The sequence below is a fragment of the Sparus aurata genome, chromosome 2, assembly GCF_900880675.1.
Source record: "Sparus aurata chromosome 2, fSpaAur1.1, whole genome shotgun sequence".
NCBI classification, from domain to species: domain Eukaryota; kingdom Metazoa; phylum Chordata; class Actinopteri; order Spariformes; family Sparidae; genus Sparus; species Sparus aurata.
Genome location: NC_044188.1, coordinates 2,334,435 through 2,351,941, shown reverse-complemented (window position 1 = coordinate 2,351,941; position 17,507 = coordinate 2,334,435). Strand labels below are relative to the sequence as shown.

Below are 17,507 nucleotides of genomic sequence, written 5' to 3'. Positions count from 1 at the left end.
GGTGACGCTGTTCCTCCTGATTGGCTCTGAGCCAACCAACCAGGATGTTTACCGGAAGTTGTCGGTTAGCAACAGCAGCAGCGGGCTGCAGGCTGAACACACACACAGCTGTTACACTGAAACACACCGAACACGGTTTTATTGACAGTTTTATCCAAACTGCCGGAACGTGCGTGACAGACGGGCGCGCGTGCATGGAGGCTGATCGATCCGGCGCGTGGGGAAGTATCGATTGTGCTCGTGGAGGAAGGTGATCGGCGGGTCTCCCGGAGTGTGGACGGAGTGTGATGTGAGGGACGACATGAACCATCAGAGAGGAGAGCTGGATGGAAGAGACGAGCAGCCGCTGCTGCTGCTGAGCTAACAGGCTAACAGGCTAACCCTCAGCATGAACAGGCTTCAATAAACTTTATCGACACCTGGACTCAGTGACAATAAGACAAGAACCGCTGGCAGACATCATGGACCCGCTGCTGGACTTTGAGGAGTGTGTCAAAGACTCACCTGACTTCAGGTGAGTACACCACGCACACACACACACACACACACACACACACACACACACACACACACACACACACGCACACAACCATCATTTCCTAACTGCGCATGTGCAGAAGTCCTGATGATGTTTTGTTTACTCTGTCAGACTGAAGCTGGAGCTGTTTGAGACAGATGTTTCTGCTCTGGAGTCACAGCTGGACAAGGTACACACACCAACATTACACCTGTCACTCACACTATGACTACTGCTGTTACCATGGTTACCACCTCTGTACTGTAGGTCTGCTGCCCCCCTGTGGCTGAAACTGTTATTGTTAAGGAGGAAACGTTGTTGTGATCTTATTGGTCTGTAATTTATGTCTCTGACCAATCAGGTGATGAAGCTGTGCGGTAAGATGGTGGAGGCGGGACAAGCGTACAGTGCAGCCAATCAGCTGTTCCTGACTGGCCTGGCTGAACTCTCTGTGTACAACAAGAAGGACAGCGTCATCAGCGTAAGAGCCACGTAATGCTAATGCCAGGAATAACACTAATGCTATTAATAATGCTAATGCTCATAAAATGCTAGTGCTATTGATAGTGTTAATGATTATGATAATGCTAATTAAAATAATGTCAGAGCTAATGATAAAGCTAATGCTAATAATACTCTTATGCTTATGCTAATCATAGAAGTTATTTTAACCGTCAGCTCCTCAGTTCCTACTGCCGACCAGAACATTTTGGATAAAACATATTAAAGATATGATGGCAGCATAAACTTGCTAACAGATGAGAGTGTCAGTGTCTGTCTGCAGGTTGAGCATGAAAACACCGACGCCCCCTGAACGCTGCACACACACTCAGAACGTCTCAGTGTTTTGTTTTCCTGTGAAATGTTTTCCTCGCTCACTTCCTGTTTCCTTCCTTCAGAACTGTCTGAACCAGTTCAACCAGGGCCTGCAGGAGATGGTCAGCTTCCACACTGTGAGTACACACACACACACACACACACACACACACACACACACACACATCCTGTTTTCTGTGTATTGTGTGCTCTGTCCTGCAACTGCAACTAATGATGAAATGTTTTAGTCTCGTTAAGAGTTCATCGGAGCTCTGGACTGAGACTATTAAAGGTAAAGGTAGAATCAGTAGGATTTGTCCCAGCTGTTCCTGAACGCACCACAAAGACAGTTGATTGTTGAGTCTCATTCCCAGGACGTCAAATAGACACATGTTGGGTTGGTAAAGCGTCCCGAGCAGCAACAAAGAGAGAAAATCAGAAACTCTCTGCAGATACGAGACACTAACACGCCTTTTCTCCACATTCCAGTCTCCCTCTCTGTCTGTTTACGCCTTCTTACGGCTTTTACGTCTTTGTCTCGTCTCGCTGCGTCTGCCGTGCGTGATGTGCTCTGATTGGTCCACATCAGTCTGCTGATGCTGGGAAATAACAAGAATCCAGAATTCACCTCAGATGCATCAAACTAAAGTAACGAGGCTGTTCTGAAGCTGTGAGGAGGAGAAAGTTCACATGTAGAGAGGAGAAGTCACACAGATACTCAGAGTACACACACAGGAAACATGTACTGAAGGAGAGTAACTAAGTATTTGTACTTCATTACTTCCCACCTCTGGATGTAACTGATCAGTCTTTACATGTACTACAGCAGGTGTTCTGTGTCTTTTGTCCTCAGATGTTGTTCGATCAGACTCAGAGAGCCATCAGCCAGCAGCTCACCAACCTGTGCACACAGTAGGTCACACACACACACACACACACCCGCACACGCACACACACACACACACACACACACACACACACACACACACACACACACGCACGCACACACACACACACACACACACACCTCAGCAGTGTTGTACTTTAACAGATATCTTTACTTTTACTCAGGTTTGACTGTTGAGTAATTTTCACTACGCTGATCAAAAGTTATTTTCTGGATCTCAGTGTTCTTCAGTTTCAAAGGTTCATGTTTGTATTTACTGGCTCTGATGCAGCAAGTAATCTGTAAAGTAACTAGTAACTAAAGTTATTGAGTAACTGTAGTGGAGTAAAAGTTAACCGTGTGTCTCTGAGGTTCCTGCCGCAGCTCCAGGAGACGAGGAAGGAGTTTGTTCGGATCGGGGAGGATCTGGAGACGGCGGCGGTGAAGAGCGCTCAGGTTTCTCGCCACAAAGCCGCAGACGCCGAGCGGGCGAGTCACCTGCTGCTCGCCACACGCAAATGTTACCAACACTTCGCTCTGGATTACTGCCTGCAGGTACAGAGCCGCCGTCATGGCCGCCGTCAGCATCACTCATCAGACGCTGACGTATTCTGTCTTCACTGTTTCAGCTCAACACGTTCAAGACTCAGCAGAGAGTCGACATCTTAAACTCAGTGAGTTCAACTGTTGTTAACTTTGATGATGTCATTTTAAAGGAGTAGTTCAACATTTAGAGAACATTATTCTGTTTCTGAGAGTGAGACTGTTCAGTCACATCAGTTTCCTGTGAGGCTGTAGACTCTGCAGCCTGTGATTGTTCCTGCATCCTGTTGAACTCTGATGCTTTTTTCTCTGTGTCCACTGTTTCTGTTTCTAACACTAAATGAAGTTTATGACTGATGAACTCCGTGAATCTGCTCAGAAATCCCTTAAAAGACGCTGCTATATGTGCACAACTTGCCTCAGATCAGGTTTTGAAGGTTTCTTCAGTATGAAAGTGATCCAGCGTTGTAGAATCACTTCAGTCCTGATCGACTATTTTACTCTAAATGGAAACATAATGTACAACATTAACATCATGTCGAGTTAAAGAAGACTTGAAATTAAAGGTTGAGTTCATCAACTCATCAGGAAACTTCACTGAGTTCAAAACTGAGGCTCATTTTCTCATAAGCTTACAGTCAGACTTCTTTTTGAAACCAGTGTCGCCCTCTGCAGGTCGTTAGAGAGAACTGGAATCATTTTTCAGACCACTGAGCTGCGTCCACTTGGTTTAGATATGGTTAGCCTAGCTTAGCATAAAGACTGGAGGCACGGTGAACCTGTCGGCCATGTTGTCCACAGTGCTGATGTGCGTGTGTGTGTGTGTGTGTGTGTGTCTTCAGGTGTTCTCCTTCGTCCACGCTCAGTTCACCTTCTTCCACCAAGGCTTCGACCTGCTCAGGGACCTGGAGCCCACCATGAAGACCATGGCAGCACAGGTCCTGACCTCTGACCTCTGACCTCCTCCTGCTGTTCATCCACCTCATCTGATCCTGACGATCGATGGAGGTGATCAGTGTGCTGTGACCTCACCGTGTGTGTGTTTCTGTCCTCAGCTGTCTCAGTTATCGACCGACTGCGCAGCCAAAAGAAAAGACCTGGAGAACACACACCTGCTGGTGCAGCAGAGGGTGAGGACTCTTCATCACCTCCATCTCTGTGATGTCATCACCTCCTCATCAGTCTGCCTCAGAGACGAGACGCGATGATCATTCGTTCATTTACAGCGTTAAAGGATTAGTTTGACATTTCAGAGAATTGTTGGTGTCAATGTGGAGCCAGTTAGCTTAGCTTAGCATAAAGACTGGAAACAGAGGGAAATGTTAGCCTGTCATCAGGGAGGAGGAGATATTGGCAGAAATCCTCAAACAGACTCTCAGACATGTGCAGAACCTGCCTGAGAAACTTCATGTTTTAAGTTCTCTTCAGTATCACAGTGATCCAGTGACAGCTGGCTGAACATCCACAGGTTCACTGCTAACAGGAAGTGCTAACAGCTAATTCTGCAAGATTATAATGCATTTAGGAGTTTGTTTAATTGTATTTTTGGGGCTTTTTGGCTGTTTTGTACTTTTTAAAACGTTGCAGCCTGTCTCAGTCCAAGACGGTGAAACCAAAGAGTGTGTGTGTGTGTGTGTGTGTGTGTGTGTGTGTGTGTGTGTGTGTGTAGGACGCTTCAGGAGAGCCGATGGTCAGCCCGTGTCCCGACAGTGATGACATCATCCAGGGTTACCTGTTCAAACGCTCCAGGAGGAAATCCAAAACCTGGAAGAGGTAAAAACACGAATCTACACGCAAAGTTCATCTCTGTGTGTGTGTGTGTGTGTGTGTTAACTGTAACACCTGATGTGGTTCCAGGTGCTGGTTTTCCATCAGAGACAACCAGCTCATCTACAGGAAGTCACACAAGGTACGACTCAGCGTTTCTCTGATGTTCTGACTGAGTGCGTCTGTAATTTTAATGTTCTGGTACCGTTTGGATGTTTTGTGACGTGACGACATGTTGGATCACTGACGTGTGTTCCTGCTGCAGGAGGACAACATGGTTCTGTTTGAGGATCTCAGACTGTGTGCTGTCAAATCTCTGGAGAACATCGACCGGAGGTTCTGCTTCGAGCTGCTTTCTGTTCAGAAGTAAGACCAAACTCTCACCTTCAGACCAGAACCGACAACATGTCAGCCCGTCTGTCAGTACTGACCGGTTCTGACTGAACATGTTTAAGTGGATGTGATTTTAATGGAGGAGGAAGATGAACCAGGCTGTGATACTTTCACTGTCTGAGTCTCAACAGAAAGTTCTGTGAGAAAATGTAGAAAATCAACAAACTTACACATCACAAATAATAAAAATGTGACTTTTGAGGAAACTTGATATGTTGAATGAGTCTGTTCAGACCTGATCAAGATGTTTCCACTCAAAGACAGAAAGAAGTTCATGTAGAACATTTGCTGAATGAACAAGAAGGTCCAAATAATGCAGAATGAGTCAGAGACAGAGTTTCACAGAGTTTATAAAGTGTCTCCAACTCAACAACTCACTAAACTGACACATTTGTTAAGGGAGTCTGGTGCTGTCTGGGGCGGGAGGTCAGGCAGGTAAAGAGAACCGTTGATATCAGGTGTGTGTGTGTGTGTGTGTGTGTGTGTGTGTGTGTGTGTGTGTGTGTGTGTGTCAGGTGCTGTGCTCTGCAGGCGGACTCGGAGCAGTTGAAGCAGGCCTGGCTCAGCGCTCTGCAGGGCAGCATCGACCTCGCGTACAGAACCGAGCCTCAGCTCACACAGGCAGGTTCTGGACACCGTCAGCAGCGCCTCATGATTCTGATCACTTATTGTTGTTGTACATGTTTCCCTCTGAGGTGAAGCGGAGAAGAGAGTTAAAACTGCAGACAGTACAGGTGTGAATCAATCCCTGCTTCCTGTTTACAGCCTAAAGAGCTCCTCCCTCCCCTCTGTGGTGGAGGAGGCTCCTCCCCCGGCCCCCCCGCTCAGAGGCGCCCGGTGCTGGGCGTGGCCCTCAGGGGCCCCGGGAACCTCCGGTGCTGCGACTGCGGGGAGGAGGAGCCTCGCTGGGCCTCCATCAACCTGGGAGTGACCATGTGCATCGAGTGCTCCGGGATACACAGGTAACCCAGCACACCTGTGACACTCCGTTACCTCATCGACAGGTGAGATGTGATTGGTTTAATGTGATGTGACATCATCGTGTTTCCAGGAGTCTCGGAGTTCACCTGTCCAAGGTGAGATCTCTCACTCTGGACTCATGGGAGGCTGAACAGCTGAAGGTAACACACACACACACACACACACACACACACACACACACACACACACACACACAGCTGAAAGTCAATTATAAATTAAAGTGGTTCTCTCCCTCCTCCTCGTCCTCGTCCTCGTCCTCGTCCTCTTCTTCTTCTTCTTCTTCTTCTTCTTCTTCTTCTTCTTCTTCTTCTTCTTCTTCTTCTTCTTCTTCTGTCCCTGTAGCTGCTCTGTTTGCTTGGAAATAACGTGATGAACCAGATCTATGAGGCGCGATGTTCAGAGGAAGGACGGGTCAAACCCAGAGCCGACAGCCTGCGGTACTGATCATTCTACCTGCTTTTATTTGAGTTGATGTGTTTGTTCAGGTGTCAGGTGTTCCTTACAGCTCCAGACAGGACAGGAAGTACATGACTTCCTGTTGTGTGTTTCTCCTCAGAGCAGAGAAGGAGACGTGGATCAGAGAGAAATATGTGGAGAGGAGATTTGTGCAGAGGAGCTCAGGTGCGGCTCGCAAGTTACCTGAAGCCTCACCTGTGTGAGCACCAACGTTCAGCACAGAGAAGCTTCCTGACAGGTCGATCTGACCGGCGCCCTCGTTCTGTTTCAGGTGGTGAGAAGGACGAAGCCGGGCTGCGTCTGTATCACGCCGCGCTGGCAGGAGACCTGGTTGCCATGGCAGCAGCGTTGGCCCAGGGGGCGGAGGTGAACGGGAGCATCGGTGAGGAGGAGGGACGCACGGCGCTGATAGGAGCTGCTGTCGGGGTACGAGAACACACAGAGAGACGAGGAGTTACTGTGACCATCCATCACTTGATCGACCAGCAGACACTCGTTAGGAGATTCTGGGAATCCAGTCATCACTAAAAGGAATAATCAGCTGAGAGCTGCGAGGAAAAAGAATTTAGTTTTTTATGTATGCAAGTAAACAACAACAACAAAGGTCTTGAGGTCGTCACCTGTCTGTAACTCTCTGCTCCGCCTGCAGGGGTCGCTGTCGGCCTGCGAGCTCCTGCTGCTGAACGGAGCCAACGTCAACCACCGAGACCTGAGAGGACGAGGAGCTCTGCACGCTGCTGCCACCGCTGGACACACCGGGTAAACACGCACACACACACACACACACACACACACACACAGTGACCTGGTTAATCACCGCTGCTTCTCATTGGCTGTTGTAGACAGGTGTGTCTCCTGTTGAAGAGAGGAGCCAATCAGTACGCTGCAGACGAGAGAGGACAGGACCCGCTGGCCATCGCTGTGGAAACAGCCAACGCTGACATCGTCACACTGTGAGTCAGTCTCATGTCTGTGTGTTAGCCTAGCTTAGCATAAAGACTGGAATCAGGGGGAAACAGCTAGCCTTCCACTGCTCTCCTCTGTAGCTCAACTTCCTGTCGCTGATTGTTGCTGAATGTTTCAGGCTGCGGATGGCGAGGATGAACGAGGAGATGAGAGATTCAGAGGGAGTGTTTGGAGCTGCAGGTGAGAACACGTCACCAGCGTCAGTACACCTGATAACAAAACAGCAGCAAACTGATGTTAAACCTGCTGTTTCTGCAGGAGACGACGAGACGTTCCAGGACATCTTCAGGGACTTCAGCGACATGGCGTCACACGACCCCGAGAGGCTCAGCCGCCGGCAGTTCAGCCGAGGTGGAGAGGAGGAGGAGGAGGAGAAGGAGGAGAAGGGAGGAGGAGGAGTGTTGAACAGTGTTGAAAAGACGTCAGAATGACTGAAGCTGTGTCACCATGGCAACAGTGTGAAAGGGTCACCTTAACATTTCAAACAGTCGACTGACAGCTGATGTCTGATACCAGACTGTGGTATATTCTGTAGTATAGTACACACTTTATGTACAGTTACTGTGGTTGGAAAACGTGTTACGAAGCGAAGCTGCAGCTGATGTCATTATCAGTTCATCTGCAGATCATTTTCTTCATTCCTTTCATTAATTAGTCGTTAAAGGTACAGTTCACCAAAACATTAGAATTCAGTCATTGTGATTTTTTGGGTGAACTGCTCCTTTAAAATGTCAGAGAATAATAAAAAAAATACTTATAAACTTATCAGATAATTAGAAAACTCAGTCCGTAGGTTTTTATTTGACCAGGGCCAGGCTAGCTGTTTACCTCTACTTCCAGTCTTAATGCTAAGCTAGGCTAATGGCATCCTGACTCCATCTCACATGGAAGTGTTAAATGTATTTCTTAAAATGTTGAACTACTCCTTTAAACAAATGGATGACAGTTACCACTGTTGTGTGATGCTAATTGTTGTTAGCATGCTAACGATCGTACAGGACAGGAAATGAATTCAGTTACTGTGGTTGGAAAACATGTTACGAACCGGAGCTGCAGCTGATTTTATAATCAATTAATCTGCAGATTATTTTATTATTGAGTCTTTAAATGTACAGTTCACCAAAAAATTAGATTTCGGTCATTTTTTATTTTAGGTGAACTGCTCCTTTGAAATGCAAGAGAATAGTGGAAAATAACCACAACATCATTTTTAGAAATGCTTCAGAATCAATTAAACCTCACAGTCGGTCGGTGGGTTGGACAGGGACAGGCTAGCTGTTTGCCTCCACTTCCAGTCTTTATGCTAAGCTAGGCTAACCACACCCTGTCTCTGTCTCACAAGGAAGTGATTAATGTTTCTCCTAAAATGTTGAACTACTCCTTTAATGGACGTTACAAAGGACAACACCCTCGTACCTGTGAACAGGTGTGATGATGTCATGAAGGGAGGGGGTCACCTGTCACACCTGTTCAGACTCCATCATGTTTGTTTCATAACCACAGATTTAAAACTAAAGTATAACTCAGGTCAGAAACTGTAATGATGTCACACTCAGGTCTGAGGTCACTTCCTGTCAGGTGTGCTCCGTGTCACCTGAGCTGCTGCTGTTTACTTTGATCTCTCCGGGTTCTCAGACAGTCGCTCTGAGAACTGTCTGATGTTGACATTGTGTTTACGGATGAAGACTGTAGTGGACCAACAGAACACGTTTCACTGACAGATATTTATTGATAATATTGATTCTGGAGCCTCAAACCTGCTGAAAACTTCCCTGCGTCATTTAACAAACGTGTCCTGGAAGTTTTTCCTTCCTGAGTTCAGACTGAAGGAGCAGGAGGTCGAACAGGTTCTGGTTCTGGACCTTCCTGACTCCAGACTGTTACTAATGTGATGCTACTGCTAATAAACCACTGAACACTCAGCTGTGTCTCACTCCTTCTTTAACGTCACCACATTTATTCAATAAAAAGACTGAAGACATTTCCAGCTCGGCGGTTAATAAATCATTCAAATGTTAAGGTTAAATTTTTTACTAATGTCTGATATAAACAAACTAATCTCAATATTGGTGTTGGCCGCAGAAGTCCAGTTCTGCTCAGGCTAGAATCATACGGATTTAAACAACATTTCCAGCATCGGCAGCTGATTCTCAACCATCGCTGCTGCTGTTTGTGTCCTTCAGCTGCCCGAAACACAAAGCGGGCCCCGGCTCAGAGAACCTGTTGGGAACGGCTCCATCAGCAAAGACACGCCTCTCTTTATCTCCAGTCAGGTGATTCTCCCCACAGCTACAGGCCTGGAGGCTGCACAGGGATCCTTCTTCAGAGCGCTGCTTCAACTGATCCCAGTAAAACCTCCGGACCACCAACAACACCCTGCTGCTGCCTCCTCAGTCTCAGCCAGAAGCTTCAACATGTCACTTTGTGCATCAGGTGTTTTTCCCAGTCACTGCTGAGGTGATGACAGTAAGACATGTCAGGTTTATATTTTTATTTTTTTATTTAACCTTTATTTATCCAGGAGAAATCCTGTTGAGATTAAGAACCTCTTTTTCAAGGGAGTCCTGGTCAGGTGGTGTCACTGCTCAATCTGTTCACTTCATTTCTTTACAGTTGCTTTTGACTTTATCCTCGATCACAGGACAGCAGCCTTCCTCCAACAGCTCCATGGCAACTATCGCTAAGGACTCCATCAGAGGAGCAGGAGGAAGGAGGAGTAATCAGATTACAGACACATCCAGCAAAAAGGTGATTTGTTACAGGATTATAATTTTATAATAAAGAATGGTATAACAGTCTGTAACCATGTGCATGACATCACTTCAGGAGTCTCACATCACTCTGCACTATAAAATCTACTATAATCTGATGATTTAGAACATTTAGTGCTTTATAGACGAGTAATATGATTTTAAAGTCTATCTTTTCACACGCAGGGAGTCAGTGCAGTGATTTAAATAACACATATAATCAGAACTGAGACAAACACACTGTGCAGTGCATCTGCAACAACTTTAAAGTCAGCTAGCTAACATAGCATAACCACTCAATTACACTGGCCAGCAAACATTTGCTAACCAGCTTTCATGCCGCTCTAAAGAATAAGTTACATACATTTTAAAAAAAAGTTTATTGCCGATTTTACCAAATCTACTGACCTTTTTTGATAAAGTGACCTACATTTAATTAACTGTGCATTATTCATGTAATAAACACTGCAGAGATGAAACGACCAAAATTACAATGGAGTTTGGTTCAGGGAGCAAAACACAACACGGATTTAATATCAAATTGACAGACTTTCATTTATTTTTTGTATTATCAGGGCCCGAGCACTATCTGTGCGAGGACCATACTGTTTCTGTAAGTTCAAATTGTTCATAGAGTAAAACCACAAGCAGCACACACACTTTCTCCTTTGCTGTGATCACATTAAAAACATGAACATTAATATTTAAAGTTCAGAGAGCATATTTAGGCTCGGACTGAATTAGCTGAAAACAAACAGGTGAAGTGAGAGTGGAAAAAAAGCATTCAGAGAAAAATCTGACCATTACTGGTGCAGCTGAGGAGCCTGTGAACTATCCTGACTAAAAGGCCTTTTGGATTTATTTCAGGCCCCGTTTTCTATTTTATATTAATAAGTACTTAGTTTAAAACAAGGTTGACATGTGAAAACCTTCAGTCAAATAAAGCCTCATTCAGAGATCCATTCAGAGACATAGAAAGTAATCAAAACTAAAACATTAAGACATTAAAACAGCATCTGAAGGACAGAACGGGAAAAAAAAAGCTAATAAAATAAGCTACAGATAAAAAAATGCATTAAATTAACGTACTTATTTGAAATACACAGTGAACAGTTATGAATTAGACGAGTAGACAGTTTTACTTCAATTACATTACTGACTATTTTTAAATAAGTAACTGTATCAGAACAAACATTTTAAATAACCCTCCTGATCCTCGTACAAGTAAACCAAATGTGTTCAGTCCTGAGAACATTTAGTGCTTTACAGACCAGTAATATGATTTTAAAGTGCAGGTAACAATGAGGCTGCATAATGGATCATATAAACTACTGTAGCTGCTCAACATGAGCTTTTATCTGTCTGCTTGGTGACATCACAGGCAGCACTGCAGGTATATTTCATATCAGCTGCTGGTAAAACGTTATAAACTCTCACAGCTGCTGTTAGCTTCATTCATGTGATAAGAGATGGAGAGAGGCTACCTTACTCAGACATTATTAAACAACACATGGTTTCTAATATAGGAATAGATACTGAAGGTAATGGAAGCCCTGCTCTCCATTACAGAAAGAAAATGTTTACATCAAATATAGTTAAAGCTTTGAAAATGCCACTGAAAGGAGACATTGGACTCCATCAAAAGACTCAACACATTCTTTAAAAATCTATAAAAACCACAATAGAGTGTAATTTAAAAAAAAAGGTTTTATTATGTAAATAACCAGCAAAGACAACAGTGCTCACTGTCTGAGCAGGTGAAACCAGAGTCAACAAACACCTGCAGCACCTGAAGGAGTTTCATCAGAAGACGATACTCAGTTTTCCTGCTTCAGGTCCTGTGGCGGCTCGTCTTATTCGTCTCAGCTGCTCGTCCGTCACCTGCAGGAAGAGAAAGAGGAGCAGTGGTAGTTTGATGTCTCTTTGTGGAGGTTTAGTGTTTGTTTGCTTTGAGAGGTTTTGTGTTTGTTTTTAGAGGTTTTATGTTTGTTTTAGGGGTTTTGTGTTTGTTTTTAGAGGTTTTGTGTTTGTTTTTAGGGGTTTTGTGTTTGTTTTTAGGGGTTTTGTGTTTGTTTTTAGGGGTTTTGTGTGTTTGTTTTTAGGGGTTTTGTGTTTGTTTTTAGGGGTTTTGTGTTTGTTTTTAGGGGTTTTGTGTTTGTTTTAGGGGTTTTGTGTTTGTTTTTAGAGGTTTTGTGTTTGTTTTTAGGGGTTTTTGTTTGTTTTTAGGGGTTCTTGTTTGTAGAGGTTTCTGTGTCTGTGCAGGTTTTTATTGTTTTTGAAGGTTATGTTTGTGTGTGGAGGTTTTGTTTTGGTGGTAGTTGTTTGTCCTCCACAAAGAGACCTGGGTCTATTTTTGATGAGTTTTGAGTCTCCTTGTGGAGGTTTGAGTCTCTAACTCAGTTGTATTTAACCTGAAATCACTTTTCATAATTTATTTACATTGGAGTTTTAATTTAATTTGGAAGTAAATTTGAACATTTACAGGTTTTGTTTTACTGAGACGAAATATAAACAAGTCTGGTTACAGTGCCTAAATGCATTTATTTGATCTAATTCATAAATAATTTAACATGTGTATACACTGAGAGCGACAACATTAGAACCAGTGACAGGTGAAATAGATAACATGGATCATAGTGTTCCAATGCCATGTTCGGCTGTGAAACCATGAGTCCTAGCATTCATGTGGATGTCTCTTTGACAAACACCAGTCACCCAAACACAGCTGCAGACCGAGTACACCCCCTCATGGCAGCAGCACTCCTTGATGGCAGTGCCCCCCCAGCAGGACAACGCGCCTGCAACGCTGCAAAAACTGCTCAGGAACGACCCGAGGAACATGGGAAAGAGCTCAAGGTGTCAACCTGGCCTCCAGATCCCCCAGATCTCAATCCACCTGAGCTTCCACTGGATGCAGTCAGAGCCAAGAACGATCCACGGGGGCCCCAACGTGGATGGGAGTTGGTTCTGACTCATCAAACAGATGCTCAGCTGGACTGGGATCTGGAGAATGAGGAGGCCAGTTTGACACTTTGGGTTCTTTGCCATGAGGGGGTGTAGTTGGTCTGAACGGTGTTTGGGTGGGTGGTGTTTGTCAAAGAGGCTCCACAGAAATGACAGAACTCAAAGTTTCCCAGCAGAACATTTGATTGTAACAAGATGATCGATGCTCACTTCACTTGTCAGCTGTTTTAATATTGTGGCTGAACAGTGGAGATATACATGTTAAATACTTTTCATATTTAGCATAAAGTGAGTTTTGAACTATATTATTCATACTTTCACTGCACTTTGTCTAACAGCTTTAGTTACTAGTTACTTTGCAGATTTATATAAACAATATTAAATATTCTCTGATCAAACATGATGTATTATTATAGATTAATATATCCAGCATTAAAAGCAGAAAGTTGAGAGCCAGTGTGCTGCATATGGAGGACAATTATTAATCAATTGATTAATTGTGTGATGTCGGTATACTAATAAAGCAATTCTGTAGAAAGACAGCTGATTTTTTAGTTTCATTCTCAGGTCGTCAAATAACGCACTTTGTGGCCTATTAACAGGACTCATAGAGTCGAGTTGTTAAAAGTGAGAAGACTTGTATTTTCATACACATTTTATTTCAAGATATATATTTTTTTATATCCAGTAGCTGTAAAAACATTCCATGAATCCTGTGGGTTTTGAGGCGGGGCCTCAGTCTGCTCTGGTTGGTCGGTTCACACAAGCCTGATAACTGGTTTGCTTAGCAGACTACAAAGAACTGGATCGCTGTTACTGAACTTTTGTGCCTAGAACTCTACGATGGTGAACTGGCTGTCGTAGCTTACTGCGCTCAACATAGTTTAGCTAACACTGTTAGCCTGAAAAGCTTTATACCGCGATGTTTCTCCAATAAAACAACTTCAAAGGCTTCATAAAGCTTATCAAGCACTCTCTGAATGCACATTTGTGCGCTCAAGTGGAGATGTATAAGAACTGAAAACAACCTTCAGTACACTCATAAGGAGGCAGACAAGCTAACAACCACTCAAGCTGTTTGTAGCTATCAGTTTGCTGCAATTCCACGATGAACATAACCACAACAACTGCTTCCAAACGAAAAATGTCACCACAACACAATCAGATCGTTATTAGTGGTCTGCTGGGCAGTGAGGCCGAGGGCCCTGTAACAGCTTTGTAATGATCCCTGCATGGTGTTATCAAGCAGGATGCTGTTACACACAGTTGCAAAGAAATTGAATTCCTGCAATTTTTTTTTTTAATTCTGTTTTATCACAGAGTTCAACATTATCTTCAAGCAAAGGCATCGCGCCCATACACACTGAACTCGCGAGTGAGATCGGCATGGACAGATGAGGGCAGAGACCGGAGCCGCTTCAGTGGCGTCAGGCGAGCTTTTACCGTGGCCCTGAGCATGTCCCTAGCCAGGCACGAGGCCCAACTAAACACGTACACTTTGTGCACGATTCTACCATACCATAGGTGTGTAACAACAGGGGCCTGTAAGTTGGCGGGATGGCACAAGGGCTCGTAGGATACGCTATTACCAATACCAGCAGCTGATCAAAGGCCTGACTACTGCCATTCATAGAAAACACACCTTACAGCTCCGATGGACAGCACTCGGGCATTTGCCATTGAAGATAGCTGAAGTCCGGTCAAGTTAACCTGTAACTTACAATAATAACACCAGGTTTGCCTGGCAGACCACTAACAACTGGATTACTGTCACTGAACTTTTGTCCCTGAACAGCTCTATACAACGAGGCCTACAAAACAACACTTCTCCGCTCAGTTCTGATGGTGTTGTAGCACTTAACTCACTGCACTTCTACCACAAATAAGAATGCCAATGTTAACACCAAGCTCTGCTCAACATAGTTTATACACTCAAAGGACGCAGACAAACTTACAACTGCTCAAGCAAAACCTTACACAGGCTGACAGAATTTAACATGTTTCTGGTCATTCTGCTGGTGTTTGGAGCTCATTTTGCTGCATCTCTACCATGAATGAGACCACAAGAACCGCTTCTAAACCAAAAACTTCACTACCGCACAGTTGCACGTCAGAAACTGAATACGATCCTTATTAGTGGCCTGCTGGTCAAATAGGCTGAGGCTTATGTTAATGTTGAATCTACATAAATGAAGCTGTCTATTTAAAATGTATAAGTCCCAGCTCAAAACCCCACAGGATTCAAAGGAAGAGGAAGTCATTTAAACAGGTTTTGTTTTACTGAGAGGAAATATTAACAAGTCTGGTTACAGTGCCTAAATGCATTTATTTGATATAATTCAAATTCTGGTTGTCGTAGCTTACTGCGCTCAACATCGCAGTAAGCTACGATCTAATTCATAAAGTATTTAACATGTGTATACACTAAGAGCGACAACATTAGAACCAGTGACAGGTGAAATAAATAACATGGATCATTGTGTTCCAATGCCATGTTCGGCTGTGAAACCATGAGTCCTAGCATTCATGTGGATGTCTCTTTGACAAACACCAGTCACCCAAACACAGCTGCAGACCGAGTACACCCCCTCATGGCAGCAGCACTCCTTGATGGCAGTGCCCCCCCAGCAGGACAACGCGCCTGCAACACTGCAAAAACTGCTCAGGAACGACCCGAGGAACGTGGGAAAGAACCCAAGGTGTCAACCTGGCCTCCAGATTCCCCAGATCTCAATCCAACTGAGCTTCCACTGGATGCAGTCAGAGCCAAGAACGATCCACGGGGGCCCCAACATGGATGGGAGTTGGTTCTGGTGCATCCAATAGATGGTCAGCTGGACTGGGATCTGGAGAATGAGGAGGCCAGTTTGACACTTTGGGTTCTTTGCCATGAGGGGGTGTAGTTGGTCTGAATGGTGTTTGGGTGGGTGGTGTTTGTCAAAGAGGCTCCACAGAAATGACAGAAGTCAAAGTTTCCCAGCAGAACATTTGATTGTAACAAGATGATCAATGCTCACTTCACTTGTCAGTTGTTTTAATATTGTGGCTGAACAGTGAAGATATATGTTAAATAAAATATGATTATATAATTTATATTATATATAAATGAGATCAAATAAATGCAGGCATTCTAAACAGACAGACTGTTTACATTTCCTCTCAGTAAACAAAAAACATTTAAAATACTACTAAATTTAAAGAGCCGTGTCCTAACAGAGACACTGTCGTGGCTTCTACCAACACAAACTGTCAGTATTCAACGACCTGTGAATGAGACTCGACTATCCTCTAGAATCATTTACTGATTTTAGAGTATTAATGAACAGCAACTGACAAATCTCACACTTTCTGCCTTTAATTTTTGCACCTCTATTGCACTGACCTTGTTGGACCAGGTGTCTCTCCTCTCCGGGTCTGATCACCATACAGGTCAGAGCTGTTCCACCTGAAGCTGAAGACAAGTCCCACTGTTCACCTGGAGAGAGGAGGAAGGACTTTAATATACCATGATGACTACATGCATGTGTGTGTGTGTTTGCGTATATATATTCTGATTATAGCAGTAAAAAAAGGGGATTTCTTACAGGATTATAATTTCATAATAAAGAATGGTATAGCAGTCTGTAACCATGTGCATGACATCACTTCAGGAGTCTCACATCACTCTGCACTATAAAATCTGCTATAATCTGATTTCATAAATGTGTTTTTTAAAGGTAAACCAAAAGTTAACCAAATGTATTAAATCCTGAGAACATTTAGTGCTTTATAGACAAGTAATATGATTTTAAAGTCTATCTTTTGACAGACATGGAGTCAGTGGAGTGGTTTAAATAACACTTTAAACCAGAACTGAGACAATCACATTAAATCCATTCTGTGCAGCTACAATGAGGCTGCATATTGTATGTTAAACTACTTTAGCTGCTCAAAATGACCCTCTAGATGCTGACATACTAACATACTGAGACATTATTACACACAACACTTGGAGCCTGTTAGCTAACTGTGCTGTGCTCAGATATTCAGCTGTAACTATGCTAGTATTAACAAGCTAACATTACACAGCAGGATAATGGCGTCATGCTAACACTCTCCAACAGACACACACGTTAGCTAACATGCAAACCTGACTGTAAAAACACGACGATTAAATGACTCAGACGTCTTTATAAGCTCGTTATAGTGTCAGTACCCGTTAATAAAGGCAGCTGAGCCGCTGCTAACGTGTTTCCAAACCGTGCAGTGCATCTGCAACAACTTTAAAATCAGCTAGCAAACATAGCATAACGTAACCACTCACTTACACTGACCAGCTAACGTTAGCTAAACAGCTTTCATGCCGTTCTAAATAATAAATACATTTTTAAAAGACTTCATGCCGACTTTACCGAAACTACCGTTTTGTTTTTAGATAGTGACCAAAGTTTAGTTAACTGTGCATTATTTATGTAATTAACATGGCAGA

General features: G+C 43.9%; 1 protein-coding gene and 1 long non-coding RNA gene across 4 annotated transcripts; one reads left to right on the top strand and one right to left on the bottom strand.

Moving 5' to 3' along the window:
* Positions 1-58: 58 nt before the first annotated feature.
* On the top strand, positions 59-9,247 carry LOC115597632 (arf-GAP with coiled-coil, ANK repeat and PH domain-containing protein 3). 3 transcript variants are annotated; one of them, XM_030443759.1, is made up of 22 exons: positions 59-514; positions 650-707; positions 879-998; positions 1,417-1,470; positions 2,187-2,245; positions 2,591-2,774; positions 2,849-2,893; positions 3,605-3,700; positions 3,818-3,892; positions 4,432-4,535; positions 4,620-4,671; positions 4,795-4,895; positions 5,438-5,543; positions 5,688-5,884; positions 5,974-6,043; positions 6,246-6,340; positions 6,460-6,524; positions 6,631-6,785; positions 7,009-7,118; positions 7,202-7,312; positions 7,444-7,505; positions 7,584-9,247. In XM_030443759.1, the coding sequence occupies exons 1-22, from the start codon at positions 462-464 to the stop codon at positions 7,754-7,756; spliced, it is 2,145 nt and encodes a 714-aa protein (XP_030299619.1). In that variant the 5' UTR covers positions 59-461; the 3' UTR covers positions 7,757-9,247. The 3 variants fall into 3 exon arrangements, with proteins under 3 accessions (XP_030299619.1, XP_030299608.1, XP_030299629.1); XM_030443748.1 differs by having other exon boundaries at positions 6,460-6,533; XM_030443769.1 differs by lacking the exons at positions 7,009-7,118; positions 7,202-7,312; positions 7,444-7,505; positions 7,584-9,247 and adding an exon at positions 6,860-6,985 and having other exon boundaries at positions 6,460-6,533; positions 6,631-6,810.
* Positions 9,248-11,767: 2,520 nt separating this feature from the next.
* Positions 11,768-16,480, bottom strand: LOC115597714 (uncharacterized). The gene is made up of 2 exons (XR_003987147.1): positions 16,422-16,480; positions 11,768-11,956 (listed from the first exon to the last, which is right to left on the bottom strand). It is a non-coding gene; the product is annotated as an uncharacterized LOC115597714 (long non-coding RNA).
* Between the last annotated feature and the right edge of the window lie 1,027 nt (positions 16,481-17,507).

Bases quoted from the DNA above. Each gene is read 5' to 3' on its own strand.
- LOC115597632 (XM_030443748.1), top strand. From the start codon at position 462: ATGGACCCGCTGCTGGACTTTGAGGAGTGTGTCAAAGACTCACCTGAC. The intron at 3,893-4,431 runs GTGAGGACTCTT...GTGTGTGTGTAG, and splicing joins ACCTGCTGGTGCAGCAGAGG to GACGCTTCAGGAGAGCCGAT. The intron at 6,534-6,630 runs GCAAGTTACCTG...GTTCTGTTTCAG, and splicing joins GAGGAGCTCAGGTGCGGCTC to GTGGTGAGAAGGACGAAGCC.